The following is a 20,029-nucleotide window of genomic DNA, read 5'->3' on the forward strand; positions in this document are numbered from 1 at the left end:
AAGATTCACATTAGAGCAAAGACCTGAAGGAGGAAAGGAGTGAGTCATGTGAATATCTGGAGGAAGGACCTTCTAATCAGAGGAGACAGCTAATGTAAAAAGCACCTGAGGTCAAGTATGTCGGCCTGTTTGAGAAATGGCAAGGAAGCAAATGCAGTTTGAGAGGAGGGAGGAAGCCATAGAGTAGTAGAGATGGAGTTGTGATAGGTGGTCTTCTAGGAATGGGTAGCCCTTGCAGGGTCTTCAGCAAAGCAGAGCTTGATGTGACATATGTAATAACAAGATCATTGTGCCTGCATTGATGTACATGCCTCAAAAGGGGTAACAGTGGAAGCGGGGAGACCAGTTGGGAGCAGAGGTCCTGGGCCTGCCCTGGGATACCCCACATTAACAAGTCAGGAAGATCAGGCAGATCCAGCAAAGGAGACTGAGAAGGAACGGCAGAGGAGATAGATAGAAAAGTAGTCGGAGGTGGAGTTCAGAGAACCAAGAGAAGAAAAGAGTGTTCAACTGAAATATGTCACATACGAGAATGACTATTGACCATTGAATTTCTCAATGTGGGGGTCATAGGAGACCTTGACAAGCAGTTTTCAGGAATGTTGAGTGGGACGTGGTCGTTAAAGTTGAACTGATGAGGGTTCAAGAAAACATGGGAAGAGAGAAATTGGAGACTGCAAGTACTGGCAACTCTTAGGGTTTCTATATTTATGTACATATAGTTAATGTATTATTTAGATTTTACAGAAAATGGACCATTCTCTTTGAAAGAGTGTCTTTTTTTTTCTTTTTACATACTATTATGTTGTCCACATTTCTCTGTATTGGTTTTTGAATAAGTGGTTTTCCAGGACTGCAACATTAGTACTTAAAAAAAATTAACATACAATGGAAAATCTTGCTCATATAGGATTGATAAATCTGCGAATTAATTTGCATTAGGCTATGTGGTATTGCTGGTCCCTGGCAGTGCAGAGTGCGATGGTGCACCCCACGTCTATTCAACACTGTAGATGTGTACACAGAATTCTGTGTAGCTTCTTTTATTTATGGCAGTCCTTCTATTCAGTCATTCAGGCTAGGAAAATTGTATCGTCTTTGGTTCTTTTGGCTCCTTCATCTGGCACTGAAATGTCACAGTATTTGGTGTGGTGCAGTGGAACCAGCACCGAGTAAAGTGTCAGGAGTCAGGATTTTGGTCCCAGCACCACTACTAAGTATCAAGGTGGTAAAGTCTTTGTGCAAAATGCTTCAACTTTTGACTTCAGTTTCCTCCTCTGGGAAATGGCAGTGTTGGATTGGATGAGTCCTCCTGAAATCTTTTTCAGCTCTAATCCTAATTGGATTGCATGAGGCTGACCCTTTTACTTTCTGGTTTCTACGTAAACCCTCTGTTTTCTCTCTTGATATTTGAGCAGAAGTTAAAGACTTAGGAAATGGAACACCTTCACTATGGCCTGTGATAATACTGATGAAAGACTTCAGTCTGAAAGTTTTTTTTTGTTTTTTTTTTTTTGGCGGTACGTGGACTTCTCGCTGTTGTGGCCTCTCCCGTTGTGGAGCACAGGCTCCAGACGCACAGGCTCAGTGGCCATGGCTCACAGGCCCAGCCGCTCCGCGGAATGTGGGGTCCTCCCGGACTGGGGCACGAACCCATGTCCCCTGCATCGGCAGGCAGATGCCCAGCCACTGCGCCACCAGGGAAGCCCTGAAAGGTTTTTAAAAATGTAGCGTTCACTTTTGTGGAGGATTACTTTGGGTGTATGGAGTCAGTGTACAACCACCACTTTGAGCTCCTACTGAGTAGAACATATATATTATCTAGTATCTTGACTGGCTACATAGCCTGCCATCAGTTTAACTCTTTTAGTCACAGTAGCATAATGGGAAAGTACAGTCACTTGAATTACAGTCATTGTATCTACATTTGTATGGTATTTTCTTTCCTCATCTGGCTTCCTGATAAAATGGAGAATCAATTTTTTACTGATTTTTACCTGACAGATGCAATTATCTGTGTGTGTGTGTGTTTTTTTTCCACTGTTAAAAAAGAATGTTTCCTGGTTTTAGATTTATAATTCATTCACCCATTATTAAGTTTTCAGTTAGATGATAAAAGTTTAAGGTTTTGAAATATGATCATAATCAATGAAATATAACTGGGGAAAGAAACAAAAAAAAAAATAGCCATGTGAAAGTAATTCCCAAGGAAGAGCAAGTACTGTGGACAGTGCATATTGATTCTTTTACTTAAGTATTTCTGAATTTAAAAGGACATATAAAATTATTAACACATTTGTACCGTCTGTGACAACAAATGACAACTTTTATATCATACTTGTTTCATTTATGTTCTCAGATAATCTACTTCATTATGACAATGAAATTGATGTTCTGATAACTAAGTATATAATTAACAACAGTACTTTTGGTGTATGCTCACGAACATACATAGCTATAATATGCTTCTGGAAATATCTACTTTCATTTAAGCAAGTAAGTCCCCTAAAAGCGCCAAGAGGGAAGAAAATGTCAATTCAATCATCATCCTTTACGCTAGCCTTACTTTTTAATATCTCTGTTGTGATATTTTCAGTTACTTAATATGACTGTGTCTTGGACTACTTAGAAACCTGAGACTAAGCGCAAAATATTAAGTGGATGTCATATTTATACACTTTTTGCTAAATATTACGTTTTAAAATATTTTTCTTTCTTTCTTTTTTTTTTTTTAATTCTGTAAGAGCTGAATGGAAGACTGAATAGCCTCATTATTGAAGGAGAATTACTCTGTTCCCTGCAATGATTCCAAAAGCTCTTGCACACTTCATCAGTATTATTGTAATTCTTTGGCTGCAGGATATTTGGCAGCTGTTGCACCCCACTGGCAAATCCTATTCATACTTCTTTCCCATTCACCCATTGCCATTGGAGAATTGATTTCTCTCTCCTCTACTCTAACCTTTCCCAATTCATTTTGGATTGTTCAATGTGAAACATTTTAATTTCATATCATACAGCTATTCAGCTCACAATCCCTTTTTTAACCTGTCACCAGGGTAACCGCATAGCATGCTTTCTTTAGGCCATCAAGTTTTTATTTCACATGCTTAATATTGCATTAAATGTTTGCATTTTGTTTAACCCCCCTTAAATACTTTGAACTCTGGATATGTTTTATAGGATAATGAAATCCTTGATTTTGGAATTGAAATGAAATCAACACTGTCACTGCATTCATAGTAAAATGTCAAATGATTAATTTACATAATTCAAAAATTATTATTAAAAATCCAAGTGACCTGATCTGTGTAAGGCAGTTTGTTATATAGGTAATGGAGGATATTTGTATTTATGTTCAGCCTTGTTTCAAGAAAAGCTTTAAAGGTGGTTTAGAGAGATTTTGAGTTGGGTAAAAATGCAAGAGTAATGGAATTGGTACAAATGGAGAAATATATCTTTTTGAAGACATTACATGATTTTTCAGTAAAATGTTTTTTTCTGCGTGTGTATTATATATTAGTGAGCGTTGAAAATGCATTGTGTTTACATCTTGATTCTTTGATTTGAATAGATTTGAATTTCTACTTACAGAGCTACCTTTTCAACTTTATCCCAAATAATAGTTTCAGTAAAATTTGTTCTGTGAATAAATTTTATGAAATTTGGAATATTCTGAGAAATATAAAGAAATGTGTAAGAAAAGGAAAGGCAGAGACTAGTAACCCATGTTGTTTGAAAACATTGTTATTTTTAAAAAATATTAGCATAGTAGCTATTTAAGTATCCTTATTTTCCATTATTACAATCACTGAAGTTTTCACATTAATCTGTAGGATAAACTCTGAATTAAGCTGCCATTTTTTTCTTCTAAACCACTTTTTTAGTTTACTTTTTTAAAAAGTTGTTTATGATTTAGTGCTCATTGGGATTTCTATTTTCTCACAGTGTGTCAGACTAATTTCATACCTTGAATGTTCATATGTAACAGCCCTGAATCTAGATAACATTGGTTTAAATGACCAATATCCTGATCATCTACTTTACAAAGGTCACTTTCTGTCATTAGAGTAATTTCCTGAATATGTATTATAATGATAACTTTCTACCTTTAGAATTAGAGTTATTAAATTGTTCCAAAGATAACAAATAGTACTCCTTGTGATAAGATGCTTGGGCTTAGAGTAATAATAAAACAGTTTCTGCCCTTTAGGAAGCTTAAAATAGAGTGAGATATGTAGACATTAAACAGATAATTATCAACTCTGAAGATGGCTAGAGGAAAAGTCCAGATTGTCCTGGTGAGGGGACGAGAATATCATTTGCAGGTGTGCCACATTATATAAATGACCCATTTTCAATAAAAAAAATTACAAGACATGTAAAGAAACATGCAGGGCTTCCCTGGTGGCGCAGTGTTTGAGAGTCCGCCTACCGATGCAGGGGACGCGGGTTCATGCCCTGGTCCGGGAGGATCCCAAGTGCCGCGGAGCGGCTGGGCCCGTGAGCCATGGCCGCTGAGCCTGCGCATCCGGAGCCTGTGCTCCGCGACGGGAGAGGCCGCAGCAGTGAGAGGCCCACGTACCGCAAAAAAAAAAAAAAAAAAAGAAACATGCAAGTATGGCCCATTCACAGGATAAAAGTCAATAGAAACTGCCTAAGAGGGGCCCAAATGTTGTACTTATTATACAGTGATATTTAATAACCTGTTAAAAATATGTTGAAAGGGGCTTCCCTGGTGGCACAGTGGTTGAGAGTCCGCCTGCCGATGCAGGGGACATGGGTTCGTGCCCCGGTCTGGGAAGATCCACATGCCGCGGAGCAGCTAGGCCCGTGAGCCATGGCCACTGAGCCTGCGCGTCTGGAGCCTGTGCTCCACAACGGGAGAGGCCACAACAGTGAGAGGCCCGCGTACCGCAAAAAAAAAAAAAAAAAAAAAAGTTGAAAGGACTGAAGGAAACCCGATAGGAAGAATTAAGGGAAAGTAGGGCAATCATATCTCATTAAATAGAAAATATCAGTAAAAGATAGAAATGATTTTTTTTAAAAAGCAAATAAAAATTCTAGAGATGAAATTACAGTGCCCACAGTGAAAAAATGCACTGAGGAACTCAACAGTAGATTTGAGCGGCAGAAGAAGCAATCAGCAAATTTGAAGACATATCAATTGAGATTATCCAATATGAGGAACAGAAAGAAAACTGAAGAAAAATGAGCAGAGCCTCAGAGATCCTTAGGACACCATCAGATATACCAACATACATGCTGAGAGTCCCAGAAGCAGAAGAGAAGAAAGATAAAGGAGCAGAAAGAATATTTAAGGAAAGTGTGACTGCAGGCTTCCCTGGTGGTGCAGTGGTTGAGAGTCTGCAGGGGACATGGGTTACTGGTCTGGGAAGATCCCACATGCCGCGGAGCAACTAGGCCCGTGAGCCACAAGGGCTGAGCCGGCGCATCTGGAGCCTGTGCTCCGCAACAAGAGAGGCCGTGACAGTGAGAGGCCCGCACACAGTGATGAAGAGTAGCCCCCGCTCGCCGCACCTAGAGAAAGCCCTTGCACAGAAACGAAGACCCATCACAGCCAATCAATCAATGAGTCAATAAATAGAAATGCCGTAGAATTATCTAAAAAAAAAGTGACTGAAAACATCCCAAATTTGATGAAAAACATTAATCTGCACATTCAAGAAGCTTAGGGCTTCCCTGGTGGCGCAGTGGTTGAGAGTCCGTCTGCCAATGCAGGGGACACGGGTTCGTGCCCTGGTCCGGGAAGATCCCACATGCCACGGAGTGGCTGGGTCCATGAGCCATGGCTGCTGAGCCTGCGCGTCCGGAGCCTGTGCTCCACAATGGGAGAGGCCACAACAGTGAGAGGCCTGCGTACCGCAAAAAAAAAAAAAAAACGAAGCTTAATAAGCTCAAAGATATCTACACCTACACACAGCATAGTCAAACTGTCAAAATCCAAAAAGAATCTTAAAAGCAGCATGAGAAAAATGGCTCATCATGTAAATGGGATCCTCAATAAGGTTAAGAGCTCACATTCTCTTCTGGACATCACCAGGTTGTCCAGAAGAGAATGGGATGGTATATATAAAGTGCTGAAGAATTAAAAAAAAAAAAAAAAAAAGGAATGTCAATAAAGAACACCATATCCAGCAAAACTGTCTTGTAAACATGAAGGAGACATCAAGACATTCTGAACAAAGCCCAAGAGAATCCAATGCTAGCAGACCTATCCAACAAGAAATACGAAAGGAAGTTCTTCAGGGTGAAATGGAAGGACATTAAACAGAAACTGTTAAATACATGTGAATTAAAAAGAGCACTCACTGGTTACCAAGTGACAAAAAGCAAGGTTAGTCATTAAAAACAAAAATGAAAACCCTCCAAGAAAAAAAAAAAGAGCACTGGTTAAAGATTACTACATCAGTAAATATAAAAGACAATATAAATGTATTTTTACTTTGTAATCTTTTTGTTTTCTGTCTGATTTAAAAGACAACTGCATAATGCAGTAATTATAGTTCTAAGTTGATAGGCGCACAATATGTACAGATATAATTTGTATGACAACAGGAAGACAAACGGTAGGGAAAACAAAGCTATATCAGAGCAAATTTTCTATATCCTTTTGCAATTAGGTTAGCATTAATCCAAACTATGGTGGCTAAATATAAGGTGCTAATTGTAATCCCTAAGGTAACCACTAAGAAAATAGCTTTTCAAAATAGTATATGAAACATCAAGGGAATTCAATTGGTACGCTAGGAAATATCTATTTAAACAAAAGAAGACAGTGATGTAGGAATAGAAGAACAAAAAAGATATGAGATAGAAAGCAAAAAGTAAATGTAAAAGCAAAAAATAAATCCTGCTTAATGAGCAAGTATATTTAACATATCAATAAATAGAATAAGCACCCCAGTCAAGGGCAGGTATTGGTATAGGGGATAAAAAACAAGTTCAACAGCTGATTCACTTTGTTATAAAGCAGAAACTAACATACCATTGTAAAACAATTATACTCCAATAAGGACGTTAAAAAAAAAAGATCAAATTATATGCTTTCATCAATAGATATACTTTGACTCAAAGACACAGTACGCTGAAGGTAAAAGGAGAGAGTTATCAGACATACTATGTTTGTAATACTAGTATAATTATTATTAATAATACTAATATTAGTCAACATAATTTTAAGACAAAAATTGTTACTGGAGACAGAGGGATATTTTATAATGATAAAACAATCAATCCTTGAGAAAGCTATAATGAGTTTGAACGTATATGTTACCCAATAACGCAATCCCCAAATATATGAAGCAAAACTGAGACAACTGAAAGGAGAAATTAACGATTCAACAATAATAGTTGGAGATTTTAATACCCCACTTTCAGTAATGGATAGAACAACTAGATACGATCAACAAGGAAGTAGAAGACTTGTACAACACTGTAAACCAAATAGATCTAATAGTTATCCATTTAGAACAGGACATTCAACTGGAGAACATGCAACTTCTCAAGTGCATGGGTAACATTTTCCAAGATAAACCATGTCATATGCTAGGCCATAGAACAAGCCTTGATAAATTCAATGAGATTGAAATCTTACAGATGTTCTCCAACCACATTTGAATGAAATTAGAAATCAACAAAAAAGAAAATTTTGGAAATTCACAAATTTGTGGAAATTAAATAATTCACTCCTAAATAACTAATAGGATGAAGAAGAAATCACAAAGAAATTATAAAATACTTTGAAATGAATTAAAACAAGATCAGAACATTCAAAAACTTATGGGAGGGGCTTCCCTGGTGGCACAGTGGTTGAGAGTCCGCCTGCCGATGCAGGGGACACGGGTTCGTGCCCCAGTCCGGGAAGTCCCATGTGCCGCGGCGCGGCTGGGTCCGTGAGCCATGGCTGCTGAGCCTGCGCGTCCGGAGCCTGTGCTCCGCAACGGGAGAGGCCACAACAGTGAGAGGCCCGCGTACCACCAAAAAAAAAAAAAACAAAAAACTTATGGGATGCATCTAAAGCAGTGGTTAGAGGGAAATTTAGAGCTGTAAACACATATTTAAAAAGATCTAATATCAGTCACCTCATCTTCCACTTTAGGAAAATAGGAAAAGAAGAGCAAACTAAACCCAAAGCAAGCAGAGGGAAGAAAATACTAAAGATCAGAGAGGAAATAAATGAAATAGAAAATAGAACAACAATAGAAGAGATCAGTAAAAGCAGAATTTGGTCCTTGGAAAGATCGGCAGAAATGACAAACTTTTAGGTAGACTGACCAAGAGAGAAAGAGACTCAGATAGCTAAAATCAGTAATGAAATAGGGATTATACATACAGACCTTACAGAAATTAGAAGGATTTTAAGGAAATAATGAGAACAATTGCATGCCAACTTCGATAAAATGGAGAAATTTGGAGAAAGATGCAAGCTACTGACACTATCTCAAGAGGAAATAGAAAATCTGAATAGACCTGAAAGAGATTGAATTAGTCATCACAAAATTTCCTAGAAAGAAGAAACCCAGGATTAGATGGCTTCACTGGTGAATTCAGTGAAGTATTTAGAAAGAAATTAATACTAATCTTTCACAAACTCTTCCAAAAATAGAAAAGAAGGATAAAATATGCAACTCATTCTCCATGGCCAGTATTACCATGATACCAAATCCAGATAAAGATGTTAAAAAAAAAAACTGAAGACCAATATCCCTCATATATATTAATGCAAAAAATCCTCAACAAAATTCTAGCAAACTAAATTCATGAATATATAAAATGATTATATACCATAACCAAGTGAGTTTTATCCTACGTATACACAGTTGGTTTAACAGCCAAAAAACAATCAATGTGACAAATCATGTTAATAAAGGGGAAAAATCACAGAATTATCTCAATAAATGCAGGAAAAATGTTTGGCAAAATCCAGCAGCCTTTCATGATAAAACATTCAACCAGGGACTTCCCTGGTGGTGCAGTGGTTAAGAATCCTCCTGCCAATGCAGGGGACACGGGTTCGAGCCCTGGTCCGGGAAGACCTCGCCTGCCGCGGAGCAATGAAGCCCGTGCGTCACAACTACTGAGCCTGCGCTCTAGAGCCCGCAAGCCACAACTACTGAGCCCGCGTTCCGCAACTACTGAAGCCCGTGTGCCTAGAGCCCATGCTCCACAGCAAGAGAAGCTACTGCAATGAGAAGCCCGTGCACTGCAACGAAGAGTAGCCCCCGCTCGCCACAACTAGAGAGAAAGCCTGTATGCAACAACGAAGACCCAATGCAGCCAAAATAAATAAATAAATCTAGTAAAAAAGAAAAAACCAAAACACTCAAAACCAATTAGGAATAGAAAGGAACTTCCTCAACCTAATGAAGGCCATCTACGAAAAATCCACAGCTAACATCATATTTAGTGGTATACAACTGAATGTTTTTTCTGCTAAGGTCAGGAATAAGACAGGGAAATTTGCTGTTACTTTTTTCAACATTGTACTAGAGTTCCTAGCTTGGGCAGTTTGGCAAGAAGAATTAAAGGTATCAAGATGGGGAAGAAGTAAAACTATCTCTGTTTGCAGGTGACATGATCTTGTATGTAGAAAATCTTAAGGAATTCACAAAAAAACCTATTAGAACTAATAAATGACTTCTGCAAGGTTGTGGAATATAAGAATGATATATAAATATCAATTTTATTTTTATGCAATAGCGGTGTTACAACCAAAAATAAAATTAACAAAACAATTTTATTTTACAGAAGCACCAAAAAGAATACAATACTTAAGCACAAAATTTTTTTAAAAAGAAGTGTAAGACTGGTGTACCGAAAACTACAAAACAATGGTTGAAATAAAGACAATTTAAATAAATGGGGTAGCATCCCACATTCACAGATCAGAGGACCTAATATTACTGACATACAGATTTGATGCAATCCCTATTAAACCCCAGCTGTGTTTTTCTGCAGAAATAATCATATTCCAAAATATGTACGAAAATGCAAGAGATTCAGCATAACCAAACCAATCTCAAAAAAGAAGAACAAAACTGGGGGACTCATACTTCCCAATTTCAAAACTTAGTACAAAGTTACAGTAATCAAGGCAGTGTGGTACTGGCATAGGAATAGTAGATGTGTTGATCAATGGAATAGAACTAAGAGTCCAGAAATAAATTGTTACAGTATGATCAGCTGATTTCAACAGGTATTATGAAGACAATCCAATGGGTAAAGAATAATTGTTTTCAATAAATGCTGCTGGGGTAGCTGGATATCTCCATGTCAGAAATTGAAGTTGGATCCCTCCCTACCTACACTGTGCCCAAAAATGAACTTTTAAAAAAAGCATGAAACTAAGAGCGAAGCTACAAAACTCTTAGAAGGAAACATAGGAGTTAATCTTTGTTACTTTTGGTTAGTCAGTGATTTCTTATGTAAGAGCCAGGTGCATAAGCAACAAAAGAAAAAAAATAGATAAATTGTATTGCGTCAAAATTAAGAGTTTTTGTGTTTTAAAGGACAGCATCAAGTAAGTGAAAAGACAGCCTACAGAATGGAGGAAAATACTTGCAAATCATATATTTGATAGGAGATTTTTGTCTAGAATATATAAAGAATTCTTATAACTCAATAATAAAAAAGACAACACAATTAGAAAATGGGCAAAGGAATGAATATAAATTTTTCCAGCGGAGATATACAAATGGTCAACAAGCCCATGAAAAGATGCTCAGCATCACTAGTTATTAGGGAAATGCAAATCAAAATCAAAATGAGATACCACTTTACATACACTAGGCTGACTATAATCAAAAAAACAATAACAAAGTGTTGCTGATGATATGGAGAAATTGGGACACTTATACATTCCAGGTGGAAATTTATGAGTAAAATGATGCAAACCTGGAAATAATTTGCAGTTTCTCAAAATGTAAGATAGCATCACATGACCCAGCTATTCCACTCTCAGCTATATATACCCAAGGGAGATTAACCCATATGTCCACACGAATGTTGTATACAAATGTTCATAGTGGGCATTTTTCATAATAAGCAGGCAGTGGAAACGTCCATGAAGTGATTAATAGATATATAATGTTAAATAAAATGTGGTGTATTTATAGAATGGAATATTATTCAGTAGTAAAAATAAATGAGATACTTCATACAACATGAGTGAAATTTGAAAACACTATGCTAAATGAAATAAGGCAGGCACAAAAGACTACAAATTTTATGATTCATTATATATGAAATGTCTAGAATAAGCAAAGCGTAGAAATAGAGTGTGCATTAGTAGCTGCATAGGCCAGAGGGGGAAATGTGAAATGACCGCTAATGGGTCCAAAGTTTCCTTTTGGGGTTATGAAAATGTTTTAAAATTGGTTGTGGTGATGGATACACAACTCTGTGAATATACTAAAAACCAATGCATTGTACACTTCAGGTGAGTTCAGTTTATGATGTGTGAATTTTATGTCACTAAAGCTGTTTACAATTTTTAAAAATTATTATATATGTTATATTTAAGAATTTATTTTCCTGATGGTGTAAAAGAAGTTCAAATTTTAGGAATTAAAATGAGACATCATTGTATCTTCTAGCATGATGGCGTTTTCTTTAAGAATATTTCTTCTGTAATTACAAAAGACATGGAGGAACCTTAAATGCATAATGCTAAACGAAAAGAAGCCAATCTGAAAAGGCTACGTTCCGTATGATTCTAGCTGTACAACATTCTGGAAAAGGCAAAACTGTGGAGACAGTAAAGATCAGTGGTGTCAGGGATTCGGCGGGGGTGAGGATGGGAGGTTGAATAGGTAGAGCACGGGATACTTTAGAGCAGTGCAACTATTCTGTATGATACTTTAATGGTAGATACATGTCCTAATACATTTGTTCAGACCCTAGAATATACAACACAAACAGTGATCCCTATGGACATTAGTTAATAATAATAATGCATCAGCTTTGGTTCATCAGTTGTCACAGATGTACTGCACTAATGCAGGATGTTACAGGGATACTGTGTCGGGTGGGGTGAGTGAGGGTATGTTTAGGAAAATCTTTGTGCTTCCTGCTGAAGTTTTCTGAAAACCTTAAACTGCTGTAAAAGATTAAAAATTAATTTTTTAATTAAAAATTCTCCTGAAGGTAAGATTTTTTAAGAAAATTAATAAGCAAGCCACAGAGGGGGAGAACATATTAATAATACATAAATCTGACAAAGGCTTTCTATCTGAAGTAAAGAACTCCTGCAAATCGGTAATAATAATGCCAACATCCTAATACAAAATGGGCAAAAACTTGAATACAAGTGGCCAATAAGCACTAACGTGTAGGTGTTCAACATTATTAGTCCTAAGGGAAATGCATATGAAGAGTTGTGGTTTCTCAGCCTCCAGTCTGGCTAGAGTAGGACTAACACAGGCAAATGGTGGCAAGGCTGTGGAGCAAACTCCATTGCTGATGGGAGTATAGGTATGTTTTAATACTTTGGAAAACAGTTTGGCAGTTTTTGTAAAATTAAACATACGTTCACTGTAGAATTTCCACTCTTAGATTTTTTACACACAAGAAATGAAAACGTAAGTCCTCAAAAAAGACTTGTACAAAGAATGTTTATAGCGGCTTTGTTCATAAGAGTCCCAAACTGGAAACAATCCAAATGCCCATCAACAAAAGGGTGAACACATTTTAGTATGCTTGTATTATACAGTAGAGTACTACTCTGCAATCGAAAAAGAATGAATGATTCAACTTGAATGAACCTCAGAAGAATTATAGTGGGCAAAAACCACACACGAGAGTGCATATTTTTGAAGTTTGTTTATGTGACACTATTGTTGAACTGTTGTGGGGAAGATAAATGATGGAACTTAAGGTTTTTGAATTTCACTGTATGTAAATTGTATATTAATATTGAATAACAGGTTGTTGAAATAATAGAGGTGGACTTCAGATATTACTGCACCAAATTATGATAATGATGATAGTGTCTCTTATTTAGCCTTTATGTGCCAAGCACCAGTCTAACCATTTTATACCTTTTATTTCATTTAATCAACACGTGAATTAAGTATTCTTATTGTCTTTGTCTTACTGACAAGGAAACTGAGGCACAAGGAGTATAGTAACTTGTAAAGGTCATGTAGCTTTTGTGGTCAGTGATCAATCAGTCAGACTCTAGGGCCTGCAGGGGTGATGGTTAATCACCACCATCATTGTCTTTCTTCACTAGTTGTGCCCAAAGTTCAAATTGAGAACCATAAACCCTTACTGGTGGAAGAAGAAAATAGGGTTTGCATAATATTAAAATCTGTTTAAGATTATAAGTCATACTATCCATTTGTAGATTCAGATATCATTTGTGTAATGCTAAGACTCCAGACTTGGTAATGTTCCTTAACTCTTTCTAGCACTATTTTGTGATACACATTCTTCTACACAGTGTCCTACATTCTAATGTACACATTTTAAACTGCATACAGTCTGAAGTCTATTCCTTCACTATGACAAGTTCTAGCTTTGAAGAGGTTCTGTGAAAATGCTGCTTTTATCTTTCTTCTGCAGTGATGAACTTTAATGTTGGAGTGTTGTAAGTTCTCACATAATAAGGCTTAGATTTTTGTTTGGTTTGGCAGTAGACTTCTGTTTAAAATTCTTTTAATCTGTTCATTCCATGCTTTGTGTATTCATTTTGATAGCTGATGGCTCTGTGAAGAATTTTATGTGAATTTATCACACTAATAAAACTCTTCCTCCATCCCAACTTGCTAAAAGTGGGGTTTTCAGCGAATTGTTGAATTTTTGTCTTCTTTGGGTTTTTTTTTTTTTCCCCTGGAGGAAATAAGACACAATTCATACGCTAGATCTAAAGTTTCATTAAAATTGCTTATGCCCTGTCTCAGGCATTTTAAGTGGGCCATCTGTCTAAACATCTCTCTCCTTTTTTTTCTGATCATTTCCTCGACTTATTCATGAGCCATGGGAGGGCTCCTTTGTAGTCTCCATGTAGCTGGTTCTGTCTACCCCCACTGAATACATCTATGTGCTTGCATAACATATCTTTTCACCATGCTGGAAATTCTCTGAACTTGGTGCAGATGAATGGCCCACTTTTCTGAAGGCCTTTTTCTTCCTGCAAAGATTTGTATGCAGAAGCTGACCTCTGCAGCCGTGGAATGCAGCATATTATTCTTGATCATTTTACAGACCACCCACTGTGAAAGTTATGATGAAGGATTGCTTAATGATTCTTTGACCACTAACATTGTTTTAACTCAGTATTTCACTCCTAAATAGGTAATGGCACAATTGTAAACCAGCATTTCTGAGTGTCTGACACTATGGTTTTGAGATGCTTATAATCCTTGATAACTAAAGATGCTGTTAGTTATGTTTACACAAAATCTGCTTTAACAAATGACATGCAATAGCAACATACTTGAGTTAGTATTCCTTGCACCTTTTTGAGTAAAATATTCCAATAAGTTTAAATGTATTAGCATTAACATTTGTGACAGTCAGCTGACAGCTTTTTACCATAAAATGTAGAAAAATTTAGTTTAATTGAGCATATTCATTTTGGCTGACTGATGATAATCAAAGTGGACAGGTCTGGGTAAGAGCTGTTATTTGATTTGCTTTGTGAGTAGCTGTTTATGTGAATTCCTTTTTACTGGTTTGTTTGTTTGTTTTTGAAGTAGTAGCTTAAATGGTATCAGCTTTCCAGTTAACTAATAAGTCACATAGATGAAATTTTTGATCAGATGGCAGCCTGTTTCACTAGACAGACACTTCAGTAGAGGGGGCTGTTTTCTGTATATCATTACTACAGTGAGTTGAGTAAAGCTCCAAGACTCCCACCCCTACCCCCCCTTTCAGCGAGTTGTTCATAAAATCTTCTTTGAGACTATTTTGGATTTAGTGAAGAAATATAATTCTTTTTTAAAATTTAAAATATAACTTTAGGTAATTATTATCATTATAGACATGTTTGTGCTGGTGGACTTAATTTCATTGTTTTGAAATAATTCTTGTTAATCTGGTTTCAGTAATTTTGCAGAAATAGAGCACATATACTTTCAGGTTGATATGTATTATTATCTTTATTTATAGTTATAGTTTATTTCTATTGTAGAGCTTATTGATATTTATATTGGGCATATATGCCCAACCCCATCCATTTTATTCAAAAACAAAACAAAACAAACTACTTTCAAACTTATGTAAAGCCAGAAGGAATCATAGCAAACTTTGTTTGTAGAAGAGTGAACTCATATAAAGAGATTCCACAGTTTGTCCGTCTTTTCTTAGTGTCTCAAGGTCTTGCTTTCACAGAGAAGCCTCTTTCTATATGGTTAGAAAAGTGCTGCTTCAGGAGTCGTATGCTCAGAAGCAGCAGCAGCTTTCCCCTGTTATCTCACCAACTCTGCTCTGATCCTTATTTTACAGGTGTGGAAATTTTGGTTCAAAAGGATTGAATGAGCTCCTGGTAAAATGCTAGTAAGAGAACGGGCTGAGATCAGACCTCAGCATTTCAACTCAGAAGAGCCTATGCTCTCTCTACAGGTCCTCTTGGGGCAGGTTCTAACACATATGAAACAGATGTGGATCAAAATAAAACAGTGGAAAAATAAATAGTAGTTAGGTTCCAAAGAGTGGCGACTACATCTCGCCACCATCTGTAAGATTGCTTTCTGTGGGAAAATGTGTTCTGCTTTTGAACAGGATGTCAGGATCAACAACTTCCCAAGAAGCCTCTTGGGAAATTGGGCTCCACATTTACTTGAAAGACTTATTGGGCCACTGAATTGTGAAAAGTATTAAGCGTATACTAGAGGTTAAATAGAAGGGAGATCACTGAAGTTTGTACTATAATTAGGTGAGGAAGATAAATATTCTTTTTGAAGAATCTGTTAGTTTGAGAAGCAGAGAGAAGGAATCTAAAGTTTCCTTAATGGGATTTCAGTTATGGGGGAGAACAAGAGTATAGGAGTATATCATCGTAATAAAAATGAACACTTATATGCATTATTTAATTTTATCCTCAATACATCACTATGATGCAGACGCTATTATATCTTAATTTTATACATAAGGAAACAGACTTTTGCTCAAGGTCAGAGCTGATTAATGACGGAGCTGGGTTTTCTGCCAACTTCGGCAAGTCATTGGCGCCTGAGCTTGTAGCCACTGTGCTTGGTTACCCCACTCATGACAGCTTGGCTCAGTTCGGTTTGTGAAGGAATTTCAGGCCTTGGCCCAGCCAGATGTACAAGTCAGAGAATAATCAGAAATAAAATGAAATGCAAAGAGTGGGGACTTATTTTTTAAGAAACTTGAATGATAGATTGATTAATTAAGGTTTAACCTGGTGTAAAATAGAAAACCACGGAACAGTCTTGAACAGGAGAGTGATCTAATTATCGAGGATAGCAGAGTCCAGAAAGCCAGGCTGCACAGTAATCTAGCCATGAGGTTGTTTCTGTCATCGTAGTACTCCTGAGAGGATGGGGTGTTAACCTCATTTGAAGTTGTACCAGGTGAGCATAGTGAGGTCATCCACACAGTCCCAGGCAGCCCAGGGGAGCCTGGGAGCTCAAGGCTCTCTCTCCTTCAGTGGCTCACAATGTGTCCCTGGGGAGACACGGTGTCTCCTGTGAGGGGCTTGGCACCTAGTGGATGCTCCACTGCTTCTTTCCCACTTTCCCCTCAGCCCTTTCTCCCCAGCCTGTGCTGAGGTTTGGGGATATAAAATAAGGCATGATCTTGGGCTTTTAGGAGCTCACAGACCAATGGGGGAGACAAACATGAAAAACAAATGCCCTGTGGACAAGATGCCAACAGAGGCCAACCTGGATCGCAGAGTCACCCTCCTCCTTTCCCTCCTCTCTGCCCCATATGCCTTCTCCCTCTCTCTCTCCCCCCACTTCCTGTCCCTCTTCTCTCCTTCCTTGTTGTTCTTTCAAGCTCTCATGCATGAAGCTCTGTCCTCTGAAACAATCCTCTTCAAATTGCCAAAAAAGAATCTTCCAGACCTACAGTGTGCATTAGTCTTGATTTGTTTATGCATTTTTTTAAACTTTAATTTTTATCTGTGTAGTATTAAAAACATTTTCTTCATCTTCAGAAAATAATTCAGTAAGTAGTGTGCTGCATACAAATATTCACCTAAACTTATTAATCATCCTCCATTAGACATCGTGACTAGAGGTGATTTGATTCTAATCATAATTTTTTTGACTATGACTTTTTTTTATTGACTACACAGAGACTCGTTTGAAATTCAGGGGGGTGTTATATTAAAACGTAGCCTGCAACATTTTTTTAGAACTAAGAATTAAGCCAGAGTCTTGATACTGCATGTTTAGTGCTTAGTCAGTATTACTTCACAACTATAAATAATGTAAATATGCCATACTTAAATTAGGTTAATTCAGAAATCATTAAAATTTTGTTACTTTAAAAATTGGGGAGAAACATTTGTATTCCAAAAATGTTTTTTGTTGGCTGCTTGTCCCAATTTTTCTGGAGCACGTAATATTGATCATTCACAGGAAAAGACCTGTGTGTTAAGACTAGCATCACTGATGTTGTTTTCTCACCCAGACAAACAAACAAACAAACAAGAAACTGAAACAAAACAATTGGACACAAGGAAACTTTTGGAGGTGATGGATATGTTTATTACCTTGATTGTGGTGATGGTAACATGAGTGAATAAATATGTCCAAATGCATCAAATTGTATACATGTGCAGTTTTTTGCATACGAATTATAACTCAACCTGAAAAAAAGTAAAGATTAGCATTGTAAGGTTTTAAAAACAGTCTTGAACAATGACCAGATATTGAAAAGAAATTAACATTGGTTAAAGGAGGTTAATTTTTGAAGGACTGTCAAAATTAAGCAGCTCAAATTCATAGACGAGGTGATGGTACCACAATTATTTCAGAATGACTGCTGTTGTCTTTGGAGTGTGTGTGTGTGTGTGTGTGTGTGTGTGTGTGTGTGTGTTCTTTTTTGGTTTTAATCTCTCTAGTTTCCATATTAAAGCTTTTTTCCAAGAATAGAATGTTCTGAAATGCAGTGTTTGGCGGTTTTACTCTGCACACTTAATGTCAAAGGAAAATCAGTTTACTGAGAGAGGATAATATAAAATTACTAACTCTTTTTCTTTTCTTTTCTTTCTACTTCAGAGTGCCTATTGTAAAACCACAAGTGGCCAACTGGGAGCTCTCAGTAAAATTGCATGATGAAGTTTATACTGTCGTAGCATCCAACAGTGGGCCAACATTCTCTGTGAGTTTTATTTTTGATAATCTTGAAATTACCTGTGAATATTTAAAACAATTTTTAACATATTCCATGAGTCTCATCTTTTGAATCTACGACATAGCTATGTATCTGTTTCATCTTCTTTAGGAAGCTGAATGTAAATGGAAATTTTTGTCTCTTATGTTAAAGAGGAAATGTATTCCCAGACTTAGCCACATTCTAAACCCACTTCCTGACACCTGATTCATTTTTCTTTTGTTATTGAAAAGTAATACTTTTGCCTTTGTTATAGAGAAGAGCATCTTTAATGATAATTCCAAATGTATGATAGCTGTTTCTTTTTTTTTTTTTTTTTTTTTTTTTGGTACGGGGGCCTCTCACTGTTGCGGCCTCTCCCGTTGCGGAGCACAGGCTCAGGGAAGCCCTGTGTTTCTTTTAAAACAAGTAATCTGAAGCCTCATATAACATTTTCTTGAGATTTCATGTTGTGAGACATTCTTTAGGCTAAATTTACCTGACAGTGACATTCCTTTTGTCTAGAAGAACTTAAATGCCTTGCATAGTATCCATGACAGAACTGCTTTAGTTTAAGATTGATCTTCTGTGGTATGAATGACATGTTTAAATTCTGTGGTTTAAGATTGCCAGAAAAATACCATGAGGAGTTACTGTTTTATTTTTATTTATTTATTTATTTATTTGGGCCACACGGCTTGTGGGATATTAGTTCCCCGCAGGGATTGAACCTGGGCCCCAGCAGTGAAAGTGCCAAGTCCTAACCACTGGACCACCAGGAAATTCCCAAGAGTTACTATTATAACTTGGGTCCTTTTATACTTTCAGCATGAACCCACAGAAGCTGCTATATAGTTATATAGTTAGTATAATGAATATTATATGTTCATTATATGTAGTATATAAGTTAGTATAATAAATATTAATCTATATTTCTCCTCTCATGGCTAAGTTGCATTGAAATGTCATATTATTGGGGGGAAAATGACTTTTCATCAAAAGGTTTAAGCAGGATATGAAAATCAAAATAATATAATTTCATTGAAACAACACCCAGAGAGGCTCAAAGTATATGGCAGATTCTTGATCCCAGGTAGAAAACACTGCATCAAGAATTAATGAGAATTCATTTATTCAGCAAATACTTATTACATGTCTACCGTGTGCTAGGTTAAGTATGAGGCTGTTATACTGGAGAAGGTGACATTCTATGTGATCATCAGAGTCACAAGTAAATGAGATTAATTCCTGAATTAAGGGTGGTCTCCTTGGTTGTCTTTAAATTTTGTGATTCATTCTGTATGCCAAAATTGCTAAAGCATTTGTTACTAAAAGGTATTTCACTGAACTGTCTTAAAACGAAAACTATGATAGAGTTAAACAGTGGTCTTATGATACATTTTGTATGAATTTATGTGATTCTTTATGTTCCTCCTTTCTATCTGATTATTTTAAAAAATAGCTTTGTAAGTGGACACTTAACTGTACATCAGGTTGAGTAACAAATTATATGTATTGAATAGTAAAAAATATTATAGTGTAGCATTTTCCTCAGGGAAGGTTAACTCTACAAAAATGTAGACTTTAGCATAATTTTCAGTTCTGTACTGAGTCACCACTGAAGTGTTATTCTTAATCTGATACTCTGATACAATGTTTCTCTAAGCAGTGCCTTGCCTTAATAAGAAAACTGCCCAGATTACTTCTTAGAGCTGTT

General features: G+C 36.7%; 1 protein-coding gene across 1 annotated transcript in view; it reads left to right on the plus strand.

The window, feature by feature from the left end:
- The window catches only part of PCCA (propionyl-CoA carboxylase subunit alpha), a 354,456-nt gene that overhangs the window by 211,890 nt on the left and 122,537 nt on the right, over positions 1-20,029 (plus strand). The window contains exon 19 of the mRNA XM_060128689.1: positions 18,219-18,321. Within this exon, the coding sequence (XP_059984672.1) occupies positions 18,219-18,321 (103 nt within the window). The remainder of the gene's footprint in view (positions 1-18,218; positions 18,322-20,029) is intronic.

Source organism: Lagenorhynchus albirostris, chromosome 18 (assembly GCF_949774975.1).
Source record: "Lagenorhynchus albirostris chromosome 18, mLagAlb1.1, whole genome shotgun sequence".
Lineage (NCBI taxonomy): Eukaryota > Metazoa > Chordata > Mammalia > Artiodactyla > Delphinidae > Lagenorhynchus > Lagenorhynchus albirostris.